At 41.8% G+C, this 24,833-nt stretch overlaps 3 protein-coding genes across 4 annotated transcripts; 2 read left to right on the forward strand and 1 right to left on the reverse strand.

Moving 5' to 3' along the window:
* The first annotated feature begins 427 nt into the window (after positions 1-427).
* gorasp1a (golgi reassembly stacking protein 1a) lies at positions 428-4,957 on the forward strand. The gene is made up of 9 exons (XM_076744909.1): positions 428-605; positions 1,331-1,411; positions 1,499-1,702; positions 1,827-1,913; positions 2,019-2,149; positions 2,555-2,687; positions 2,967-3,075; positions 3,187-3,330; positions 3,422-4,957. Exons 1-9 carry the CDS (start codon positions 543-545, stop codon positions 3,901-3,903), a joined length of 1,434 nt encoding a protein of 477 aa, XP_076601024.1. The 5' UTR covers positions 428-542; the 3' UTR covers positions 3,904-4,957.
* An 84-nt stretch (positions 4,958-5,041) lies between these two features.
* LOC143329147 (WD repeat-containing protein 48) lies at positions 5,042-13,276 on the reverse strand. 2 transcript variants are annotated; one of them, XM_076744907.1, is made up of 18 exons: positions 13,203-13,276; positions 12,341-12,481; positions 12,146-12,224; positions 11,822-12,034; positions 10,746-10,834; positions 10,128-10,229; positions 9,817-10,041; positions 9,367-9,441; positions 9,005-9,107; positions 8,821-8,918; positions 8,502-8,609; positions 8,303-8,399; positions 8,106-8,201; positions 7,790-7,895; positions 7,557-7,644; positions 7,005-7,081; positions 6,684-6,876; positions 5,042-6,593 (listed from the first exon to the last, which is right to left on the reverse strand). In XM_076744907.1, exons 1-18 carry the CDS (start codon positions 13,248-13,250, stop codon positions 6,498-6,500), a joined length of 2,034 nt encoding a protein of 677 aa, XP_076601022.1. In that variant the 5' UTR covers positions 13,251-13,276; the 3' UTR covers positions 5,042-6,497. The 2 variants fall into 2 exon arrangements, with proteins under 2 accessions (XP_076601022.1, XP_076601023.1); XM_076744908.1 differs by having other exon boundaries at positions 12,146-12,221; positions 13,203-13,264.
* Positions 13,277-15,029: 1,753 nt separating this feature from the next.
* LOC143329225 (sodium channel protein type 1 subunit alpha-like) lies at positions 15,030-24,256 on the forward strand. Its single transcript, XM_076745031.1, has 4 exons — positions 15,030-15,320; positions 21,235-21,541; positions 24,002-24,141; positions 24,244-24,256. Exons 2-4 carry the CDS (start codon positions 21,275-21,277, stop codon positions 24,254-24,256), a joined length of 420 nt encoding a protein of 139 aa, XP_076601146.1. The 5' UTR covers positions 15,030-15,320; positions 21,235-21,274.
* Positions 24,257-24,833: the final 577 nt, after the last annotated feature.

Below are 24,833 nucleotides of genomic sequence, written 5' to 3' on the forward strand. Positions count from 1 at the left end.
GCACCACGTTACAGGAGCAGCAGTGATAATGAAGATAATGAAGAAAACCCATTCAGCAGCTTTCCTTTGGCATCTGTTATCATACACTAAAATTACTAATTCATTCAGCACAATTTCCACTATTTTACTCGGTCCTGCGGTTTGCAAATTACCATGAAAGGCCTTAATCTGTTCCTTTCATGGCAGTGTCAAAGTGACTCTTCATGGCAGGAAAGGCACAGATGTTAACTGTTCACACTGATGAAGACTCAGTTTATTAAGTGTCCAAGTAAGCCAGGTCCACAAATAATAATAATAATAATAATAATAATAATAATAATAATAATAATAATAATAATAATAATAATAATAATATCGTAAACAATTTAAAAGTAAGCATTATGTGTGCGCTTGCGTGGTTTGCGAGCGCTTGTTCGATACCGTCGATGTTCGATTGGTTTGGACTGCAAACAAGATGGCCGCAGACTGTCAGCTGTGATAATTCTCAGCCACTTGTGATTTTTTGATGATATAAGCTAAAGATTTAAAAGTTCGTGGCAGAAATGGGTTTATCACAGAGTTCAGAAGTATCCGAAGGAGGGACGTACGGGTACCACGTACACGGCGTAAGAAATGATTCCGCTTCCTTTGTATTTGGAACAGCGTGTCCAGCAGCTTACCGTGACATGTTACTGTATGCTAACACAAGGCTAGCTAAGGAGCTGCTGCGGACCCACCGGTAAAACCTGATGAGGTGGCACTGTTTACCTGTCCTTTCAAGCTGACACAATGCAGCCGAAACTTGTATTAATTTCTTTAAAATAAACGCTTGAATTCAGGCTTGTAACTCGTCTCAAAGTCTTGTAACAGTTCGATGAATACCTGTAGCTAATGCTTTGAGTCATATAATGGATGGGTGAATTTAAAAGATGGGGAATTTTAACTGGGCTTCAGTGAATTGTCTCACTTCAGCCTGACTCATTGTACATTAAATAACAATGCTGAAAGGACTGGTCGATAAACTGAGAAATCAATCGAGAGAGATCAAGCGACAATGCCAAACATTTAGTGGTTCATGTTTCTCAAATGGGAAGATTCGCTAAGTTTCTCCTGTAAGCTGAAGATTTTTGAATTGCCAACTCAGACAAAGAAGGGCCCTGATTGATTGATTGAGTAATCCAAAAAATAGAAACATAATCCCAAGTTGAAGCTCTTCATTAGTAGGTACTCTGGTTGTTTATTTATTTTAATATTTAGAAAAGCCATATCCCAGATGTTATTGTAACAGCTTGATTGTATTTAATGACGAGGCAGCACAAGTGATTACAATGCTGTGTTGTGTTGTTGACAGGTGCAGCCCAGTTCCCCTGCAGAACAGGCCGGCCTGCAGCCCTTCTTTGACTTCATTCTGTCTCTGGACAACAGAAGACTGGTAAGTGTATTGATTGTCCTGTTGTAAGTTGTGAAGTTACCTCCTCCTCCCGCTGCTGTTTTGACTCCTCCTGTTACCGATCACCAGAACGAGGAAAATGACCTGCTGAAGGAGCTTCTGAAAGCCAACATGGAGAGAGCGGTGAAGATGGAGGTGTACAGCACGAAGACCACCAGGGTCCGTGAGCTGGAGGTGGTGCCCAGCAACATGTGGGGAGGACAGGGCCTGCTAGGTGCCAGCGTTCGCTTCTGCAGCTACCAAGGAGCCAATGAGAACGTCTGGCACGTTCTGGTGAGCTTCTTTGTCAAGAACTAGGAAAACCAAACTGACTGAGCTCTCTGATCTGACCTTTACTCTCAACATTCATCATCATAGCTTCACCTTTTATTTGCTAACTCTGATCTCTGTCCTGTAGGACGTGGAAGCCAGTTCACCTGCTGCACTGGCAGGGCTTCAGCCACACACTGACTACATTGTCGGAGCAGATCAGGTGTTACAAGATGTAAGATGTAATGCTTTATTACTCTCATGTATTTAGCTGAAATTGCATCTTTGAACAAAACTTTGAAAGATGAGTAGTAGTTAATTCAGAGTTACTGCTTTGCAGTCAGAAGACTTCTTCTCGCTGATTGAGGCCCATGAAGGGAAACCCCTGAAGCTGCTGGTGTACAACACACAAACAGACGGCTGCAGGGAGGTGCTGGTCACACCAAATGGAGCGTGGGGTGGAGAGGGCAGGTACAGGACAATGCACAGATACACAAAGTATTCAGGGCGACTTACTGGAGAAAACATCACCATTAATACATATATCGTTTGGCCTTGGGACAGTTTTATCTATTCTAGATAACATTCACTACTTTCCATTTCAAGAAAGAAGAAAACAGTTGTCCCACACTGGTGCTAGCATCTTCTTATTAGAAAAATAATGTTTGGCATAACTGAAGTGAACCGCTAAATGAAGAGAACGGTGCATGCAAATGGGTTCTTCTGCTTAAAGTCTATTCAAATAAATCAGCCATTGTAAAAAGCAAGTTGGCCAATCAATCCAGTCAATGTGGCCTTTTCAGATCATACAGCATTATTTCTTGTATTAAAATGTGTGAATGGATTAATGGTGGTGTTATAAATGTTTGCTCTTAGTTTGGGTTGTGGCATCGGTTATGGCTACTTACATCGAATCCCGGCACAGTCTGAAGCACCGATGGTGAATCCTTCCACCCCTGTTCCTGAGGAGGAACCACCTCCAGAGCTGCCTACCCACGGGTTCACTGAGGTACACCTGAATCCACATTTACTGGAGTTAATGCTGCAACTACTGACTAATTTCATTGATGAATTCAAAACAGTGATTAATGGATTCATCTGTCAAACAGATGGTTAAAAATCACATTTGAGAAGTTGAAATTTGCTTGTTTAAATGACTAACAATTACAAAAATTTGTTCGTCAAAATCAGTTCATGGCCTAACTGCTTCAGCCCTTTCTCATTTAGCTGTTGACTGATAAAATGTCCTGTTCCATGAGATCAAACTGTTGGACTGTTTGTTTTCCAGGCGCCTTTGATGGCACCTTCAAGCCAGAGTGACGATGTGTTAGACCTGGAGCAGGTCACCCTTCAGGAAGCTCCTCTACCTCCACCCATCCAGAGAGTCATGGACCCCGGTCAGTTCACATATGCAGCGGTTTCAGAGGATGATGATCTATGACATATAAGCCTCCTTGGCGTCTCACTGTGCACATAAAAATCTCACTGCCCTGTGTTCATTCTTCCAGGCTTCTCAGACTCTGAAGCGGCAGTGATGAACCCTGACGCTGCAGACTTGGCGGACAGGCTCGATCTGTCTGTGTCGTCCATTGACATGACCAACACTTCACTGGCGATGCATGAGGAGAAGGACGGCGACATCTCTGGTGTTGGTGAGTTGGGACTTCACGCGGTGTCCCGGAGCTGTCATGTATCCATTTGCCAAAATGAATATAGACCATGTTTGTGTTTCCTGTTGTTCAGAGGAGCTGGAGGACAGTGTGCTGCTTTCATCGTCAGCAGACAACCAGACTGACCCACAACAGCTGAGCCCCCAGGCAGCCATGGACCTGTCTTCTGCTCTCGCTTCTAGTGACACTTTGTCAGATTCAGGCATGGCAGCAGCTGAACCATCTCACCTGATCCCAGAGTCCATAGATCCCCTAGTCGCTCTCTGTGAGTCAAGCAATAGCCCAAGTCCACCAATGGATGCATTGCCTCTCCCTGTAGAGTCCCCTGAGCCTCCTGCTGAGCCCTCTGTCCCAGCTGAAGACCCCTCCACACCGTCTGATGTCCTCCAGTCTTCTGCTGTGAATGAGTCGATGGCGGACGTCTCTCCAGGTCAGGCCGTCGAGGAAGGAACGGAGCCAGTGGAGGAGTCCGTAGAGCCTCTGGGTGAGGCTCCTGCTGACCACTGCAGCCATGAGAGCGACGAGGTGGAGCCAGAGGAGCCGCCTCTTGAGTAAGAAAGGTGCAAAAATGCAAAGTGAAGATGACAATCACTGGGGCTTTTTATGGGAAATACAGGACAGATGGAGGGGAAAGGCTGTCTGATCTGATGCTGATAGTCTTACAGTGAGTGCAGGGCTCCTGCATCAGGTTAGTTACACGATAGAAACCAGCTAAAGCATTACCATCAAAGTAGATCACTGGTCACTTTGAAGCACTGTAGGATCATCCTGTTTGTTTTAAATGTAAAAATTGAAAGTTACTGCTCATTTCTACTGCAAGAAGATAATGTGATCCACATTTCACCTTGCTTGGTGTGAAACTGGAACAATGCGGGTGACAAGACTTTGCCTCTGGTACACAAATGGGATGAATACTTGAACACTTCCAAAGATTAACACATACATTTACTACAGCACAGCTGCACCTTACGATCGAGAACACTATCAAAGTTTTGAAACTACCAGCCTGTTGGCAGAAAATGATTCCCACGATACAGCTTTTAAAAAGTTTAGTCTAGGGCCATGTGTTGGATTTTTAAGTGTTTTTTTATGTCGTATGAGGGAAATACTAGTCCGCATGTACTGTGTGACAGCAGTCAGTGCAAGTTTTTACACCATCTTTGATGAGCTATTTTTTAAACACTATCTTTGATTTATTCAGCCATGCAGTCTGCGATGTGTTTGAAAAGAGTTTTTATTGCTTGTATTGCTGGTTTTAAGTCTCTGTGTCTCCTTCAACGCTGTTTTTACTTTGTCATTTTGTGATCTATGCAACAGTAGAGTTCTGCCTGTGACCCCACAGGTAACGTGTAAATCCAGTAGACAACAGACGTTCCACATAGACGGTGTAACAGTGATGCTGCTGTTGAATAACTGTTTTCTGTTTTTCTGGGGGGCTTCTTAATGTTTTTCACTGTCAAAGTAGGTGCTAGTGTGTAAAATAAGGAAAAGTATTTTTGCAGATATTTTATCAATTAATTGTATGTTTTATTAGGAATGAGTGCGGAGTCTTTTGATGAATGGGTGAATCGTCGATGGTTAAAACAATCATATCACTTAAAAAAAGAAATTGTCCCTTGCTTGTCTTCTTTCACACTCATCAGCTGAACACATTACAACCCAAGACACATCCATTTATAATCCCATAAATCTGTCACTGTTAAACCATTCCAATTTATTTCTTTGAATGCCTAAAATATACATATTTCACAAGTTATTACAACAAGGGATACTGCAGTGTTATGGCCTAATTATGGTACCCATCATGTTTTTGGCCAATTAGAGCTCACTCGACGCGTCCCCCGCTGTGGCGTTAAACGCACTCGTCATGGCGAAATTAACTGCAGGAAATTTACAATGAAAAGATGTGTTGTTCTGCTTGGCGACACACCAAGAGAGACATGGGTATTACCGTTTATTTCACTTTGGTGAATTCCCCACAGTCGTTGGATATTATCTTGGATGAGATTCCCCTTCAAGTTATATTCATGTTTCGTTGAACTCCTTTAGAATCTAAATGAAATATACATTAGGAACAGCCCTCACTGTCATCAAAGTCACTGCTCATGACCCAAGCACAGAGCGCGGAAGCATGAGTTATTGTTAAAGATACATACCTTATATATATATATATAGAATTTCCCAATTGCTAAGATGACTTGGACGACTACTAACATTCTTAAGAGTAAACTGCAATTTCTGGGTTGTAGTGACTACAACAAATGCAATTTTTAACATCCAAGTCAAATAACCTCCGTGATCATGAATGTGCTCTAGGGATTTGGAAAAATAACAGCTGGTTTTAAGTAAACTGTACAACAACCCAATAAAACTGCTGCAAAACCAAAAGAACAGAAAGTCACTTAAATCAAAAATGTTGTACATATATTTACAAAAAAACAAAACAAAACATTCAGTCCATTGAGAACAGCACAGCTAAAAAGAAATGACAAAGACAAGTGCATCTGTCAATGAGGTTCAAGCTCTGCGAGAATTCGATGTCTAAGCCGAGGTTAAGTTCAAGTTAAGATGGTGACAACAGAACGGAGGAGGACTGATTTGAGAGACTGCGACGCGACCCAGAGCCCGAGTGGACGCCTGAACGGGTGACACAGCAGAGACAGGTGTGGAGTGTCTGTAGAGCAAGGACAGTTTCTGGAATGTACTAGAACAAACAAACAGTCTACTACATCCATGTGCATACACACACACACACACACTCGGACACGAACGTGTACGGTGACTTCGGTCACTTGAAAATAAAAATGCCAGTAAGAAGGAAGGAACAAACATTGCAGTCAAAGAAAAGAAAAACGAAATTGGTGAGCTCTGGAGAAAACTCAGTCCATCCTTGTAATTCTTGTCAAACTGTAAAAAAAAAAAAAACAAAACAAACTACGGACCACTTATCTCCCAGGTGTCTCTTGGCTGCTCCGGCCTGTTCTGGTCAGTTCCCTATGATACACCACGAGCCACGTCCTCACAAATTTGATTGGATTCTCATTGATACTGTGACTCTGGACCACACAATGGGGTTTAGGGTACTACATGTCAGAGGTGGGTGGTGATTGGCAAATGACGAAGAGTTCTTGTTTTAAAAATGATGGCTTTCACGTGGACTTCTGCCTATAGTGAAGCGTCAAGTCCCCTCCGCTCTTCCAGATAAAATGTTTAACTGTTCGCAGGTCCATGTTGGGATCTAGAACCTGGTTGAAAGATCAAAAAAAAAGAAGTGGTTAATACAGCGAAGAAAGGATGCACTCGTCGAAATACACAAGCACCGGCGCCGTGCTCACCTGGTCTTGACACATTAATTCAATCTTCTCCTCGGCCAGCATGGCCATGTCCTCCTCCTTCTCCTGCTCCCCGGGCTTGTCGTTGGCCGAGGAGCTGGTGGTCTGAGACTCGTTGTCCAGGTTGATGATCTTCTCGTAAACGTGCTCCATCACCTTCCTCACCTGGAGCATGTCACTGGCCGAGAGACGGTCCCTGCAGAACACACAGCAGTGAAAATCAGCTGCCAGCAACACAGACCTGCAGCATCCACGTCTATATGGACGTACTTCACATTACAAAATCAAAGGGAAATGCAACCCCACAGTAGATGAGAAACTCACTTCTTTAGAGTTTTCGCACCAGAGGAAGAATGGGGCTGGAGGTAGAACGGGATTTTGTTGAACTTGGGCATATTTTTCTGGAACAGAAGAGAAAGTCAAACAGTAATAATGACAGGAAGAGACTGGGCACAGACGTTTATCACTGATAAACGTATCACTGTTCCTCCTGAGGAAAACACAGTGACATGTCGCTCTTTAAGGCTAAATTCTGGTTTTCAGTGGGAAAGGCAGATACATAAATAATAAAATGAATGTTGGATGAATTCCATTTAGCTGCTTCAGTTTCAGATCGTATTATCATTGCGGCATGAACAGAGTTGAGCCATTGTTAATGTTGACCCTACTGTGACAAGTTAAAATGTCTGCTGTATTTTGTTGGCTTCTCTGAATGAAAGAGCTTTAGATGAACACTTAACACACACAAAACGTAGCGCACATAAACACAAACACACATATGAGAAGCCGAATCTTAATTTATAGTCCATTCAAGCTGTAATCATTTGTCTTATTTGATTTAATGCACAACAAAGGTGAAAACATAATTGTACTCACATCTACAGTTATATCAATAACCCACTGTGGAACTGTCTCATTCAGCAACATGGACTCAGTCTCTCCACCTGAGTCTCTACATAGCAACCTGCAGCACATAACACAGGACATCAGAAGCAATTCAGAGGTGCAACAGATTAGCCAACAGCTAACAGTTATGTTTATTACAACCATAAAGTGATAACATGACAAAGCCCTCTGCAGCGCCGATAAGGACGCGAGTCAATCATTACCTGAACAGAGTTCTGCCTCCTGCTTCCCCAAAGATGACTGGTGTGTGTGGTGGCACTTGGAAATATCCATTTCCTTTCTGGACCCTGTTCTCCTGCTCTCCGTTCACTGTGGGCACAAGGACACAATCCTTTCAGACACGCTGAACGATGTTTTGGACTCACTCACTAACAACAGCAGGAAGTGATGTCGAGTGTGCAGCCACAGTCCAAGTTACATGGAACAGTGAACACGCATATTGAAGCATTACTGCAGAGGTTTGCTTCATTCAGCGTCAGAATGATTTGGCAGAGGATGAACAGTCAACCACCTCCTTACCGTGGTTCACCTCGTTCTCTTCCTCGTCCATGGGGTTGATGCGAGTTCTGGGCCAGAACTCGAGCAGTGCCTGGAGCAGCAGTCCGCCCAGGTTCACTACAGAGATGAAGCGGCAAAATAAAGTTAGCAGTTAGCTTCAGTTCTACATTATTCAACAGCTATTTGCACATAAAATGTGACTTGGTCAGATATCATACGCTTTGGGTCGGATCCATCGGAGCTTGAAAACCCAGCGTCCTTTGCAGACACCCAGGCAGCGAAGCAGTCGCTCTCGTCCAATGTGATAGTGAGCATCTATTGGAAAAGACAGGGACTATGAAATCCCTCACCAGGGTCAGGAAGGACCTCTGTGTTCTTCAGATGAAAAGCTCTTGTATAAGCAGGTTTGTGACTCACCCCAGTTTTCAGGTCAACAGAGAACCAATTTGGCACATAGACCATCTTGAAGCGCTTTTTGATCTCTTCATCAAACTCCACTTTGCCCAAGTCTTCACCCTTGCAAGCCTGAAGGTAAAATACACATCAAGTCAATACAAAGCATCAGGAGTGAGTTCACACCAGGCTCACGAGGAGAGGATTTCTTCAACTCTGGAGGGATTCATGGGTAGTAGCTGGGACAGGTGAGCACCAATTAACCGTGACAGTGTTGGACAAAAGATTGGCAGATCCAATCATACTGTAACAAACTTAGAAATCACTACAACATGGAGTTTACCTTCAGGACGTCCCAAAAAGCCACGTTGTTGTTGGTATCTTTGGTGAGTATGTGTCTCTTGTCATTCAGAATGTGGCACTGTATGATACTGGCACCTCCTGCAAACACAATAAAGAATTTAGCTTCATAAAATATCAGAAGCATATAGAAGATACACTAGTTTTAGAGAAATAAACATGTTTACCCTTGATGACTTGTTCTGGCTGAGTGCACAGCGGTGTCAGAGGGTTAGTGCAGTCATTGTCATACTCCCCTGATGATCTGAAGTTGTGCATTCCCTTTAGAGACTACACATACACACAGAAAATAATAATCACTCAGATTATCCTGGATTCAATAGCCGTGATTTATGTAATGCAATTATCTTTTCTGTATCATCCACACCATCACAAAGCTGGTTTAATTTTTTACACAAATCACTGCTGGAGGATTACTGATGAATAACACGAGGTGTGGCTACATACACAACTCTCTATCTAGACTATATTCCAGAGTCCTTTATGTTGACAGTCGACCAGTGATCTCAGAGGTGTCACGCATGCTTACCCATTTATTAACGGATGACTTGGTGGTGGAGACCCAGATTGCTGGAGGTGGGTCAGCAGATCTGTCCAGTTCCATCTGAGCAAAAGAGAAAGACAGCAAAGGGTTGAATGACTCCAAATGTTGAACTACAAGCACAGGAATGACTGAATTGTTGGCAACTGTTTTTCACTGTTATTAAAGCACACAAGAGACAAGCCTCAAAGAAAACAAAACCAAAAAAATCATGCATGTGACAAATGTGCAACACCACACAGAGATGAAATACTACACCTAGTATTTACATCCACCCTGTAAAGAGACACCAGCTGAAAGCAATAGTCAGCAAACAAACAAGACCCGTACTTCTCAAAAACAAAAACTTTTCAAATGAAAAGTTACTAAAAATCCCTAAGAAGTTCAAATCTGGCACAGCACAAGACAGAAAATGTGTTCCAGGTGAAGCCTTCTTACTTTGAGCACCGGGGCCTTCTCCTCACAGATGAGCACACGGATGTCTGGGTTACGCAGGTCAGTGCAGTAGATCTTTTTGTCTCTGCCTCCAGAGTAGACGTGCGTAAAGGCCTCATTGACCTGCAGGGCCCAAACCCCTTCATCGTGCACCCGGTAGGTGGCAATACACCTCTGCTGGCCGAGCGACCACAGGCGGATGGTCCCGTCTGAGCTGCCCGACAGGCACTGTGGAGAAGAACAGCGGGTTCAGAGTTCAGATTTCCTCTGTTTAACAGCTGTCGCCACCGTGTACTTTAGATATCTTAACTCACCTGAGTGCCATCTCGATTCAGCAGCAACGACTTGACGTTGTCCGTGTGACCCTTTAGCTTCATCAGTTTTGCACATGTTCGTGGATCCCACACTCTCAGAACCTGGAGGAACAGAGAAAAAAAAGGCAGGAGTGAATGAAGGTGGTATTCTTCACTACATTCAAATGCACACTACAACCAGATTACTGTGACTAAACAAAGAACAGATCAAGTAAAGCACTCACACTGTTTGAGAGTAACTGAACACCTCCTCAAACCCCACTCTGCATTGTTTGTTATGTAATCTAATGTCCAGATCTGATGAGCACTTAAATTTTCGCAGAACTAGCAAGAACAATGGCACCACTTCTGTATAGAAATGCATTTTGTAATCTTTCCGACGCACATGTGGATTTACAGACAATATGCAGCCTAAAGACAGAAAAACTCCACAATAATTAAGACAGATTTTTGAGAACTTTCCTGCAAATCTCTCATTGGAGCACATTCTCAACAAGTTTCAGGCTGAAAATTGAAAAACTATCTTAGATAAAATGACCAGTGAAATAATGACAGTGGTTTTGGACTTGAAGTTAATTGAACTATTAGAATGGGCATGTGTGTCTGTGCCATCCAGACCTTTTCTGTGGATCCAGATACAATGACTGTGCCCATCTGGTTCATAGCCAGACTGTAGATGGAGTCCTTGTTCCCGCTGAGTGACGAGGCTGTTGGAGACAAATTACAGTGAGTCCACGGGCACAGAGTATGTCGCAGAGAAACATATCAGTCATTACAGACCAGTCGTCAGTACAAATGCACAATAATTAATACTAAAGTATATTGTTGGGTGATAGGATGAATATATCAGCTACTACTGGCTGAGTCCATCTGCAGTCAGCAACAACAGAGAGAGGAAGCAGGAAAACAGTGTGTAGACCCACAATATGTTCACAACTTGATAAATCAAGGGTTTATTTCAACCAAACCAGAGCTGGTGATGGAACAGTGGAAAGACTACCTAAGACGGTTGTGTTGAGTTTTATGTTGTTTCTGCCAAGTTGCATAAAGTGTGTTTAACAACGAGTTAACAGGGCACTTAAGCTCGTCTTAGCTCAGTGAAAGAGAGAAACGTGAATTCAGAAGGCATACGGTTGTATTTTTCTGCTCAATAAGGAAAATAGGTGTTAAAATATTTCCTTTCTTGACATTTTCAGAGTTTTTATTTATTAGGCTAATACATAAACATAGCAAACAAACATTCTCACACACCTGAGTGAATATATGGGCAATCAGCGCTTGTTGCACTGATTTTGGCCGATTGGAAAATTTTAACGAATCTGGGCGACTCATTGAAAACATGCAGCTCCCTTGATTGCAATCTAACAGTAAATCCACCAGTCATGTTTCGGACTTGTGCGTTTCTTCAGACTTAACTATACATACAGAGGCGCCACCTTAAAATACAAATGCTCTGGTCATATGACACTCACATACTAACAGTGGTGAAACATAAGCCCACAAACACAAAGTTATATTACATACAAACATGTTAAAATGCATATATACATATGATACACAATAATATAGATAAGATCCTCAAAGCACAATAAAATAACATCAGGCCTGTAGCCATCATACCTTCATACCCTACCAGAAATGGTCACAATTGAATAAAGAAATAATAATAGTAATATTAAAAAAAGAATACTCACTGGTGACAGTGTTGTTGGAAGCAGTGAGAGCTGTTAGTGTGTTCACATCCCAGAGAAAGATCTGCCGGTCCAGACCTGCTGACGCCACAAGCTCCTTGTCCTTAGCGTAGGCCAGAGCTTTCACATAGTCCTTGTGTGTTCGTAACGTCGACATACAGAATCCTTTATGTGCGTTCCACACTTTGACTGTTGTATCTGATGAGGCAGATATCACTGAAATTGGAAGACAGTGAGAGTGTACCAAATCAGACCAGTACAAAAAAGGGTGTGTTAGATGCTAAACAATGCCAAAAAAAAAAAATAGCTGCCATTACTCAAACTCACATGTTTTTCCATTGCAACAGAGAACTATGTCATTGACCCAGTCTGTATGATGCTCCATCGAGGCAATGTATGGGTCCTGCTGCAATGATGGAAAAGAGAAATTAAGCCAGTTTTAAAAAACTGATGAATGTGACAACACAGCTGTCTGATCACACTGGAAGTACAATTTTTAATGCAAAGTTTAAGAAGCTCTACTTTGTGCTGGTAGACGCTCCATATCCGGATGATAGAGTCCCTTCCAGCGGTGAAGAGCCGGTTCAACGCAGGGTCTAGCTGGAGTGCGTTCACCCCGTTTCGATTGTACTTCTCCACCTCATCCCTAATGACATATGACACCTGAAACACACAGAGAGTGACCAATGAGGTCAGACTCTTATCTCGACCACCTGTGTTTTTTCCACAACACACCCACTTCCTTGCGCACATTTCGAAGCCTGAATACACCCGCGGGTTAGTTTAATGCATGCGTTTATGGCGTTGTAAGGACATGCAGAGATAGTAAAGAAGTCTAGCAGCCAGCTAAATTACACACATCTTGAGAAAGAATTCCTCATAGATTCCTATTAACAAAATACAAATTCAGTACTTATAATGTACTTTGATTTGGTAGCAGTGTCTACTGGCGGAATGAACGGCAGCAGCACCGAGGCACGTATGTGTTCCCAGCAATTAGACCGAGCCCAGATGTAGTGTAGCTAAGCTACCATTAACGTTGTAATAGCATAAAAATGCTGCGAGGACAGCACGTGAATCATTTGGAATAAACTGCAAACTAAGTACGTATGTTCTAACATATTTAACAAGTACTTATATGATAACTGTTAACAAAGGCATGTAATAATTTAGACGCCAGCGTTAGCACAAGACGCTAATAACTAGCTAACGTAAGCTAAGCTAGCTAGGTTAGCCGGCTTGAGTCATGACTTGGAAGAGCCACTCTGCTTTTTGCGGACAGCTTCTGCTGTCCGTCAACTATCCGTAAAGCACTTTTTGAAGCTGAAGACCCTGATGTTGCCGTTGACAGACACTTAGCAGTAATGCAACTATTGAGATTTACCTGTACTTTTCTCCGCCCAGCAGCATTTTGCCTGTGATGCGTGGCCATCTTGCATGTTGACAGTCAATTCATGTGATGCTACATCCGGAAAAAAAAAGAAAACATATGCACCTGAGGTTTTTGGGTAATGTAGTTTTCACACTGTCCTCTCGTGGCACTGTAGGAAGGGCATTCTTCTTCTGTAGTATAAGTTTTTTAGTGACAGTTTTCAAAATGTCCAGGTCCTGGGAGATCATGAAATGCTTAGATTATTTATTAAAAGGCATCTAAACGTACACATTCAAATTGACATAAGGACAGAGTTAGTCATCAGACAAGATAGGCAACTGCCTGGAGCCCCAGGAGGGCCCCTAATGGCTAATACACTATAATATTTTGATCTAAATCATATAAAATTACAACATATGTTCAGGTCTAATTACTCTTAGATAACTTGCTAAATGCCTTCAGTGCACTTCTTTTATGAGCACCAGTGCTACATCTGCCCCTGAAAAGCAGGGGCAAACACAGGCAGGCAAAGACCAAGCACACCTTTAATCCTTTAAAGAATGCATTAGGATATATGAGAGGATAATCTCTCAAATGGTCTCTTTTTATACCATAATTAATACACAACATGGACGTGCAATACCAATGCTGACTCTGCGCTCAACCTCCCCGATAAAATTTTGAGCCTCAGTGTCAAAACTGAAATATTGCGACAGGTCCAGGATTTTAGAAATACTGAGGTCATGAGTCTGTGTTTGCATTTATTTCCCAACATGCAAGTCTAAATGCTCCTTTAAGGCCCTCATCACAGCGCCAGGAATAAAATATCAAGAGAGCCCTTGTGGACCAGTACTGGCTCTAAAAACACTTGAATCAGCCTAAAAGTGAACATTTTAATCGTACAGTAGAATTTAAACTCTCCCAGCTTGCTAAAAGCAAAGGCTTATCAGAAAAACAACACAAGACATGACCTCTGTATCCACAATGTAAACTAGCCTTCAGGTCTTACAATGACATATGTTGGAGTTGCATGTCTCTCAGCAGAACTCACAGCCTACTGGATCTCCCAGCCCGATCTATTCATAGGGAGTTCATTATTGTCCACTAGAGGGCGCAATAAGACACTAACACCGAAGGCGTGGGCTCCTCGGCTGGCTGATCTAAAACCAGCACCCCTTAGTTTGTTGGAAACACTCAATTAAATGCTGATATCTTATGGGGAGCTATGTCCTTTGTGGGTTCAATCGAGCGCCACAGGTTTTGCACAGCATTCATTAATTCATCTCTGTGGTCGACAGTGGAATCACTTGTTTTAGGCCTTGCTAAGCACATGGTCTCTAAACTGCAGTACAGAGTCAAATATGGTGTAACTGCAACATTAAATGGCCAATTCTGTGATCAAACTTTAAACAAGGTCAGATGCATGTCGTCCATGTCCTCAAAAACCCATTGCTGACATTACGTTACTTCTCATGCTTGGTATCATAGAGGAACCACTTAAAGGCAAGTTCCAGCAGCCTTTCTAATGTCGAGTCTTTGCCGCACAGCCCGCTGATAAACTCAAGTTTCCCCCCTCACTGTGTCCATTACAGGCCCTCTGCATGTGTCTGCGACCTGGTGAAGTGGGAGAACTGCCCATATATCTTCGTTGTGTGCCATGGGGCAGCTGTGGGAGCGGTAATCCTCTGTGGTGCAGCAGCATCGTTCCTCCCTCATCTCTTGCTCAAGGGCAAATCGAGGTGCGCCTCTCTCGCCGCTGCGCAGCTGCTGAAGACAGCGCAGCATCCTCTCCACGCTCCGCGGCTCGGGACCTTTCCTCTGTGGGATGTCTACGGAAGAGCCACTCGAATGGAAGGAAAGAGGACAACTTGTGGCAGCTTTCAAAATGCTCATCATAAGGTGACTAGACGACTGGCATTTGTCTAGAAGTCGATTTTAACCGCTAAACTTTGGATTCCGGTGATAAGACGCACTTTTCTGCATTGCTGGATTGATGTTTTTGGGTCCATCATGAAGAACAAACCTTGAAAAGAAGACATGGATTTCGCGCGGAGAGTTTGGCTGTTCCTTCTTCTAAAATCCGAAGAACTCAACTCTGGAAATGATGCTGTGAATCTCAGAGTTTCATATGTAAGTATCCTTGTAAGGATATTGAACATGCATGAATGTGGCTACAGGGACAGGAAGGTAAAAGGCATTATGGCTGTATGGTTGGACAGTTTTCTTTCCACTTTGAGTAAGGATAACTTCTCCATTCACTTAAACCATATTAAAGCAAGCTATAACTCTAAAAAGTCTGGTTGTAGGGTTAATTTGTATTTTAAAACAGTACTAACACGGTCTATGTTATACAGTATATCATAAAAAGACTAATATACCAGAAAGTGCATAATGCAAATGATAAATGTTGTGTTTTATTTTTGCATGTACAGTGTTTAGCATTAAACTCTACACTTACTTGTTGTAAACACACAGCGGTGACATACATTTCCAGTGCACCACTCAGTGTTCCATGGCTTCTCCAACTGAAATGTGATAGGTGACACATTACATAATGATATGCAGACAGTGGTTACACACTTGAGATCTGTTTTCAGACTCTTTTGGTGAAATCTGAAAAATTCATCATCTTCTTGTATTATGTAACTGATGACAAGTTTTAAGATTTGGAGCAGGATTCAAATAAGCAGAAGCACGAATATGAGTGAAACAGGAGGGCTTACAAAAATCTTTTTTCATCAATTCATCACCCAGGTCATCCCAGTAATTTCGCCACTGCTTCATTTTGTTTGGCTATACATTCTGTAACCTGCGTATTTAAGCTATATAGTGCAATTACATTGAAAGGTTTTTGCAAAAGAAGTAGGTCATCAGTTCAGTCTGCGCACTTCAGATCACAGTATGTAGCTCTGAGAGGGCGCACACCCGAAACGTGGCTCAATGGGAACAAACTACAAGGACAACATGACTTCAAGCTTGTGGTGGAATTTTTTTTTCAGAAGTTTTTGACATGCCAAAATCTGTCTGTTATTACACAGACGATCAGATTGTTTAATCTGATTTTAAACCATCTGTCAACAATTCCACACATGACACAAGGATGCAAGGGACAAATGCTTGTTGTGTTACTATCCTGAAGTAGCCCTCATTACTATCTATCTCTGAAGTAGCCCTTTGTTACATTTGGCAGAAGTTTTAGGACATATTATATAATGACTATGATGAGAAAGAAGTGATCACTTCTTCTGTTTTAAAGACAGTCTAGTATTAAATGCATACAATTCACAGGAAACATTTTTCCTGCATTTCCAAATGTTAAGAGAGTAAATTCAGACAAAGAAAAACAGGGACATCTGATCAGATAACTGCTTTTAATACGTAGATAAACTATAAAGTTTGATAACTGTGAATGATACTTTGGTGAAAAAGGTCCCCCCTCTGTAGGATCCATGGGACAATATTTGTTTTTCCTGCTGAAGTCGTCTTGGAATCTCAGTTGATAGAAATAGAACGGAGACAGCACATCGAATCATGTTCTCTTTTGGGGCCCATACAGTGTTTTAAATGGTTGCTTACGTGATGATGTAAGACAAAAATACATTTTGAGCTGCAGAGAGATTGACCCTCTCACACCAAAATAACAGCGTCACAAAGCTGAAAGAAGCTGACGTGACGTGGCGTGACGTCATGTGACATCACGTGGGACCGTGGTCTTCTCTGGACTTACACTTCTCACATGCATTTCTGAACAGCTTTTAGACTTTTTTGAAGTGAGGCCTGTGCTGTTTTCATAGGCAAATTTAAACTCCTCCATAAAATCATTCATGACCGGCACAGTATTTGTGATGAGAGAGAAAATGAAAAGAATGTAGAGAGAGAACAGGTCGGCGTGGAGCATTTTATTACCTGAACACCTCCGACTGCCGAAGACGAAATAAGGGTTTTACTCCAGTATGTTATGATAGAAGAAAGCATAGATATGTCAAATTTAAGAAATAGAATCTATTTAAGTAAAATATGCTGCAGTTACAAGTGTAACAAGTCATGACTCAGCACAAGTCATTACCATAGTGTTATGGTTTTACTCCTGAAGGCCACAAAAAACATCAAACTGCAGTTTTCAACCATTTCTCCTTCATCACGAAGGGTTTACTACATGTTGTTGTTGAAGCTTTTAGTTTAGTTTAAAGCTATTTCTACTTGCAGAGCCACATAGTGCAGATAACTGTTTGTTGTAGCTTTATATTTTACTGACTTTCACCAAATTAATTTACTCAAAAGAAGTTAATGTTACTATATGCGTATACTGTATGTTACATCACCTGTTAGTCATCCCGTTTAATCCTGTCAAAGAATCTTAAAGGCAGCTCAGCTGGCCCCTTTCTTAAAGAGGAGAGAAGAGAAAGATGTTCTTTGTTCTCAAGATTTTTGGAGCCTTGTTGATAGGGGAAACGTTTGAAAATTAAATAATCAATTAAATAATCAATGGCAGATATGATGTACTGTGTACAGCACATGTCAGTTGACAAGTAACAAGAAATTAAGAACAGAAATGCCAAATCAGATTTGAGGTCATTCAGAAACAGAGTCACCATTACATAATTATCCAACAGAGAGCACTAACAAGCTGATTTTTCAACTTTAAAAAGCCTCGCTAAGTATTTCTGTTGGTCACACACACACAGACTTTTCAGATTCACTTTATGTTTTTTCTTTTGGTCAATTTATCATTATCTGACATTTAAACCCTGATATCAATATTGGCCCCAATAATGCAGTCGGGCTGTTATTACTATTAGGACAGTTATCACAGTAAAATTTAACTGGAATTGTTTAGAGAATTTTAGAATTGAAGACAGCAGTGCTGCAGAACACATGTGGTCAAGTTGACTGTGTGTGTGTGTGTGTGTGTGTGTGTGTGTGTGTGTGTGTGTGTGTGTGCGTGTGTGTGTATGTGTGTGTGTGTGTGTGTGCGCGCGTGTGTGCGCGCATGTGTGCGCTCTGCTTTCACTCTAATTATCATAATTATTTGCAGTGATGATGAGCATATCACATCTGGCGGTTACGGGAATTAAATTTCATTCAACTAACTTTTTTTCTCTCCGTGATGTTTAATTCGTTATCACTGCTTCCTCCCGTGCAAATGAGTGCGCAGCGGCATATATTCTGTCTGTGCATCTGAGTGTAGATTAATATTATTGATAAATGCCTTGATTCTGTATGCTACAGAGAGGCTGTCATGGCTTCTTACTGTTCTGTGTTGTCTGTGACCTTTTATAGAGGAAATGCTGTGACTGTGTTTCTGTGGACTCATCTCATCCTGTCACATCCTGTAACATCCTGACAGAAATTGAACCCGTTTATCTGCTTTGTGACGTTGCAAATGGACCTTAACCTATTTATTTTGATAGCAAATGGGAAAGCGCTGGATTCGGTGTATGAGACGAGCTGATCTGAGATCAACCTGGGCCAAATAAGCAGATCAAGTGAAAGCAGATAACTAGCGTCTGGCTGGACGTGTGAAGGGATCAATGCATTTCAGGACAGGAGGAGATGGAAAACTCACAGAGCTTAGTCAATATGAAAAGGATACAATGGTATTTCTCTGTCAAAAGGGGAACATAGAAATGTAATCCTCTCTTTGGAAAGCTTTTTCAGTTATTAAAATATCAGACTCCATCGCTGGCTGAAATGAGGGGGTGAATGTTTGGTAGTTTTAAGGCCTTTAGTGTTGTCTTTATTTAGACAGTGGCTTTGGTCTCTGATCAGATTACCTGCAAACTGTCTTTGTGCTTTTTTTAAATGCAGAGGAACAAAGTTTGCCAATTAAAAAAAAACAAAACAAAAAAAAAAGACAAGATAATGTGCTCCTTAAGATTTCTGGTAACATTTAACTACGTTTAGTTAATCACTACCAGTTTGTGAAGTCTTGGAGTCCATGAATGTAACCTGCACACTGCCTGCACCTGCAGTGATATCCTCACATTTCAAGGAGAAACAAGTACTAGAAAACCCAAATGCAGCTAAAATCTAGAACAGAAAACTACAGAAAAACCTAACAGTAACAATAACAGTGACATTCTGCAGCATCAGATTATAGGGCTGATTATTTGTACAGCCTGCACTTTAAACACACACTCTAACATACACACTAATTCTGTTATAGTGCTCACCAGCACTCACAAACATCCATATGTTGACCCAGCTCACAGTTAATGTTCTGAGACTCAACACAGTGCTCCGTGTAGTTTGAAAACATCAAGAGACAGCGAGGAGGGCATTTTGGCTTACAGTGGTGCGTTTGGTGTGATGTGAAAAAATGACATCTTTAAGGTTTCTGGCAGGTCAGCATCCAGGCCCTGCAGCTTTCCTCAGTTCAGTGGCTGCGAACAAGTGACCGCCATCCTAATTTAGTGCTGGTGAAAACCCCTGGTCAGGGCTACAGACTGTGGACTTAATCCCTCTGACTCAGAACTATGGCTGCCCTAGTTTGACAGAGATTGTTGGATAACAGGAAGCTGGTGGTCAGTGGTAAGGGTAAAACATTTATATCGTGTCTCTGGACCTCTCTCAGCACCATCTTCCAATCAGAAAATCAGGGGCAGTCCAGCTTTTGACTTAAGCCTTTATACATTGTAATTACACAGTGTTTGAAAAACAGAGAGCTTCAGTAACAGAGACACAAAACAGAACTTGGCAATGAATTGTAGTGTTTTCTGTCAATCTGAGCTTTTAGATTATTGCGAGTTTCCATTCAGTTTTTACTACTTTTATATTGTTAATACTGGTGTAAGCCACTGAGTGTAGGCTTGAATCATTCTGGTGTTTTATGTTTCTGTTTGTGGAAAATGAAACAATCCCAGTAAAAACTGGTGCAGTCAATGTGCTCCCTTCTGCCCATTCATCTTAATGTTCCCTGGTTTGGATTCAGGTCTTCTTTAATACTAGCAGAAGGAGTGCCAGAGTCAGATTTCTTTTTAAATTGCTCACTTAAAGGCTTTAAACATGCAATAATTTATTTTTTGGCCGTTTGAGGGCATTGCAACCAGTATAATCACCTCATAAAGTTGACATGGCAAACATGTTAGCAAGCAATAGCTGTTATTTACACATCTAGCTGACATGGAGTAATGGTAGCATACATTTGGAGTCGTGTTTGTGTCCACTTGATGAGTATATGTAAGTCTGTTTTGGTCTCCACCGTCTCCTGAGGAACACCTCAGACTCTGTTCCACTATGTTCACCATCTGCTAACTGTTTGCATCTGCTGTTTGATGTTGGGCATGTAGCGCACAGTGGTTCATTAGAGCTTTATCAGTGAAAATAGCTGCCTACTGTGGCTGGAAACCACACTAATGAGACTCACAGTGAACCCTAAGCAGTGAAGCAAAACCAAAACAGTGAGCTGGAAGACACTAAAATTCTCTGTAGAGCTGAGGGAAATGCAGAGCTGGCTGGTAATTCTATGCTCCACATACACCAACCAAAGTGGTTTCTATCTTGGTTGCAGGCACACTTGACCCACTCCATTCTGCCTTTAAAGCAAAGCGAGGGGGTGTGGATGCCTTGCTGACACCACTGGTTACTGTGACCCAGAGTTTGGAACCAGGATTTTATTTATGGACTTCCCCTCAGCTTTTAATACAGTGAACACACCCACACTTTGCTTGACTGCCTCTCTGGACGACAGGTCAACCCAGTACTGGGGCAAAGGATTAAAAACTTCCTGTGGGATGGGCCAAAACGTGTAGTGGTTAAATGTTCAAAATCCAACTGCACTGGTTTAAACATAAGCATCAAAGACATATTGACGGATAATAAAGTTTTCTGATTCTGAAGGCATGTGAAAAGTTAGCATTGCTTTTAGTTTGTTGTGCTAGCTACTGATAGAAAAAGACATCACATTTTGGGACTTGGTCTGGTCTGTGTATTGAATGCAGTGTGACATCCAAGAAGCTATGTCGTTGATAAGTTTCATAAGCCTGTACGACTGAATTAGGTTATTTATTCTCTCTTTCCTTCTTCCTTTCTTCCCTGCCGGTAGCTGTAAGTAAATTCTAGTACAGGAGAATCAGGATGAAAAGATGGCAGCCATGCTGTTACCAACGGGTCCTGATGGCTTGCGGCGGTTCACTCGCGAATCCTTGGCTGCGCTGGAGCAGCGGATTGCGGAGGAGCAGGCCAAGAATGCCAAGGATTGCCAGGATGGTTACCGGAACACAGAGCCATCAAAACCCAGGGTCGACCTGGAGGCAGGCAAGCAGCTGCCTCGCATCTTCGGTGACATCCCTCCAGAACTTATCGGGATGCCACTGGAGGACATTGATCCATTTTACTACAAGAACCAGAGGGTGAGAGCGTCTGTGTGGGGGTTTCTGGGTGGGATGGGTGGTGCTGGATGTGTGTGTGTCTGGACATAAGAGATCAGTTTCTCAGTGTGTGTTTAATTCAGCAGCTCCTATTAAGTCTAATATACAATATACAAACGTGTTTTTTTACACCTGCCTGTGGTGTCTGTTTCATCAGGCTAATGACCCTCGGCTGAAAACCTGATACGTTCACTCTGAGAATGACTGTTTATTGGTAGAAAACAGATTCAACATCACCTGGATAAAATGGCTAAGAAGAAACACAGCACAAAGCACAAATAGTCACTAAGTGAGCGAGCTCAGAGGATAGTTTCACCTGTTTTCAAGTCAGATGCCATACGTACACCGAACAGATAAGAGCCCTTCCTGACATGTTTCCGTTTGGAGTGATGGGATAGATCCTCAGTCCTTCTTTGCAAAAAGATCTTCCAAAGTTTAGCTGACATTATTATGAGGCTTCAGCACTTTGAGTCAAAAGTTGGTATCTTCTAAAGTTCTAGTCTTTTTAACACGTAATTTCCTTCTTTTTTTTTGTTTGGGATAGGTCAGGGAGAGAACATAAACAAGAAATTTGGTATTAAAAAGACTAACATTGGACAGTTGAAGCGTCATATTATCTTCAGCTAAACTTTGGAATCCATTTTCACAGATTGAGGGCTGTAGATTTTGTCCCCCATGACTTACATTTTGGCACTAGGACTAAGAATTGATCTTTGAACAACTAGTATGAACAGGAGGAATGTTTACAACAAACCAAAAAATGTTTTAATATACATACGGACAGCTGAATGTTGTTTTAAGACAGACTTGTATTAATGTGAACTTAGTTGTTAATGCTGCAACTGAGTGGTTTCCTGTGCACACGTCATTGTTTACAGTGCAGTCAGAAACTTTTGAAGCATATGTATTCAGATAAATGAACCCTGATTCCAAAAAAGTTGGGATGCTGTGTAAAACATAAATAAAACAGACTGTGATAGTTTGATAATCCTTTCTGATATACACTCAATGGACGGTACAGAGACAATATATTTAAAGTTTGACTCATCATCTTTATTGATTTTTGTAAATATGTGTTTATTTGAATTTGATGCAGCAACACATTTCAAACAAGTTGGACAGGAGCAACTAAAGACTGGAAAAGTAGTGGAACGCTCCAAAAACACCTGTTTGGAACATTCCACAGGTAAACAGCTTCAATGGTAACAGGTGATAGTATCACAATTGGGTATGAAAGGGGCATCCTGGAAAGGCTCAGTCACTCACAAACGAGGATGGAGAGAGGTTCAACACTTTGTGAACACATGACTGTATAAAGGAGATTAATGCGCGGACTCAGGAACACTTTGTAAAACTGTTGTTGCTAAACTCAGTTCATTTACAAATGATTTAATTCTGTTTTTATCTACATTTTACACAGCGTTCCAACTTTTTTGGAATTGAGGGTGTAAAAAAGCCAGACTTTCATCAGATGATAGCCGATAGGTTCCAAGATTGCATTTTGACCAATGTGTTCTGTCTCTTTTTCTCTCCACACGGACCATTTACCAACTGTTGCAGCCAAAGCCTGCTCATACGTGATTGGTTGATACTACTTGGACTAAAAACAGACTCCAAAGGGAAACAGAAATCTTCCAATACCAAATCTTGTCCCTACAGAATTGCCTTCATCTGCAGATATCTGTTTGCAGAGATTAATGATGACGGATGATAAATGATGATTAATCACTGACATGTGAGGAGTGTCTGTGTTAAATTATCAACAAAACTCTCATCTGGGCTTCATCAAACGTCAGAAGTCCTCCTGATCAGCTGAGGTTTTCACTGAATTCACCAAGCAGTGTTTTGCAGCCGCTAGCTTAGATGAGAGGAGTGCGGCCGCATCTTTTTAGATCTCTTTTGGATGCAGAAATGGGATTAGCAAGTTTTGATTTGCAGAGTAGATCAGGCTGCTGCCCATTAATGGGCCGCTTACGGACAGATGAAAAAGGACGTGGCAGTCATTCTCAGGGTCTCTTTGTTTTGGCATGTGATGCGCTGCTGGATGGGAGGATTATCCAAAGACGAAAAAATATTTAAATAAATGCCACATCTGTTGGGGAAAGGTTCAGCCCGCTTTGAGGTTGCCTCCATTATCTCAACTGGCCTCGCTCGTTGCGTGTGTGTGTGTGCACTCACTGCTTTCTTGGAGGCAGAAGTGCTTTTGGTTAACACAGATGGTAGACAGAGTGGTAGACTCAACACAGCAGCTATATTATCATGGCTGCGGGGTAAAGAAAACGGCTGCTCAGAGCTGCTTTAGAGCTGCTAAACAGTGTGCCTGAACGTTTATCTGAGGAATGAGTTTACTTTGTGTTGACTTCTTATAATTTGTTTTAATTACAGAGTGCAATTGTACTGCAATTATATTTGAATAATGTGATTTTTCTGTTTTCTTTGCAGACTTTTATAGTACTTAACAAAGGGAAGGCCATCTTCAGATTCAGTGCCACATCTGCACTTTACATTCTTAGTCCATTTCACTTCCTCAGAACAATCGCCATCAAAGTTTTAGTCCATTCATATCCTTTTTTGATTACACAGTGCTTGTGGAAAATAATCTTGTGGGGTTTTTTTGATGGAGCATTCCAAGTTATTTCCTGTCGGTGTGTTTCAGAGTTATATTGGTGAGATTTGTGATGAAGCTCTGGAGGGTGAGTGTCCTTAGGGGAGAAAATGCTTTAAAAAGATCGGGATGATAAAAGTGATGTGAGGATATTGTGACAGTTAATAATCAGGATTAGGACCGAGGGTGACAAAACCACTTTCAGGTATTGCTTTTGCACACCAGTGTTTGACAACTGCTCCAATAAGTGCTTCATTTCAAAGTAAAAGTATTAATGTCAGCGTCCTGACGTGTGATAACATGAAGATTAGACCGGGAATCAGGCAGCGTGCTGACAACAAACCACTGTCAAAAGTTTCCTCTAAAATAATAATTTGATGCTGTAAAAAGTCTAGATCTCATACTAGCAGATAAGCCAATTTCTAATATTTACTGATTTCCCCCCGTAGGTTTCTATTGGATTTTTCCATAGTCCCATTTTTGAAACAGCTTTGTAATGGTCCTCTCTGGCATCACAAACCAAATCCCCTCATATCCCTCTTTTAATCTCTGAAATGAAATAAGAGCAAGGAGATTTCGCATCATGTGACGGCTGCCTATTAGTTCTCAGACAGCCGATTCGTACTTTACATGCAGGAGGCAGTCCTTTCCACTATGTTGGAGATGACA

This window comes from Chaetodon auriga, chromosome 12 (genome assembly GCF_051107435.1).
Source record: "Chaetodon auriga isolate fChaAug3 chromosome 12, fChaAug3.hap1, whole genome shotgun sequence".
Taxonomy (NCBI): Eukaryota; Metazoa; Chordata; class Actinopteri; order Chaetodontiformes; family Chaetodontidae; genus Chaetodon; species Chaetodon auriga.

Excerpts from the sequence above, each read along its gene's own strand:
- gorasp1a (XM_076744909.1), top strand. The coding sequence starts at position 543 with ATGGGTTTATCACAGAGTTCAGAAGTATCCGAAGGAGGGACGTACGGG. Across the intron at positions 606-1,330 it reads ACGGGTACCACGTACACGGC|GTGCAGCCCAGTTCCCCTGC; the intron begins GTAAGAAATGAT and ends TGTTGTTGACAG. Across the intron at positions 1,914-2,018 it reads CAGATCAGGTGTTACAAGAT|TCAGAAGACTTCTTCTCGCT; the intron begins GTAAGATGTAAT and ends ACTGCTTTGCAG.
- LOC143329147 (XM_076744907.1), bottom strand. The coding sequence starts at position 13,250 with ATGGCCACGCATCACAGGCAAAATGCTGCTGGGCGGAGAAAAGTACAG. Across the intron at positions 8,400-8,501 it reads CTGTTGACCTGAAAACTGGG|ATGCTCACTATCACATTGGA; the intron begins GTGAGTCACAAA and ends CTTTTCCAATAG. Across the intron at positions 6,877-7,004 it reads GGTGCGAAAACTCTAAAGAA|GGACCGTCTCTCGGCCAGTG; the intron begins GTGAGTTTCTCA and ends TGTGTTCTGCAG.
- LOC143329225 (XM_076745031.1), top strand. The coding sequence starts at position 21,275 with ATGGCAGCCATGCTGTTACCAACGGGTCCTGATGGCTTGCGGCGGTTC. Across the intron at positions 21,542-24,001 it reads TTTACTACAAGAACCAGAGG|ACTTTTATAGTACTTAACAA; the intron begins GTGAGAGCGTCT and ends TTTTCTTTGCAG.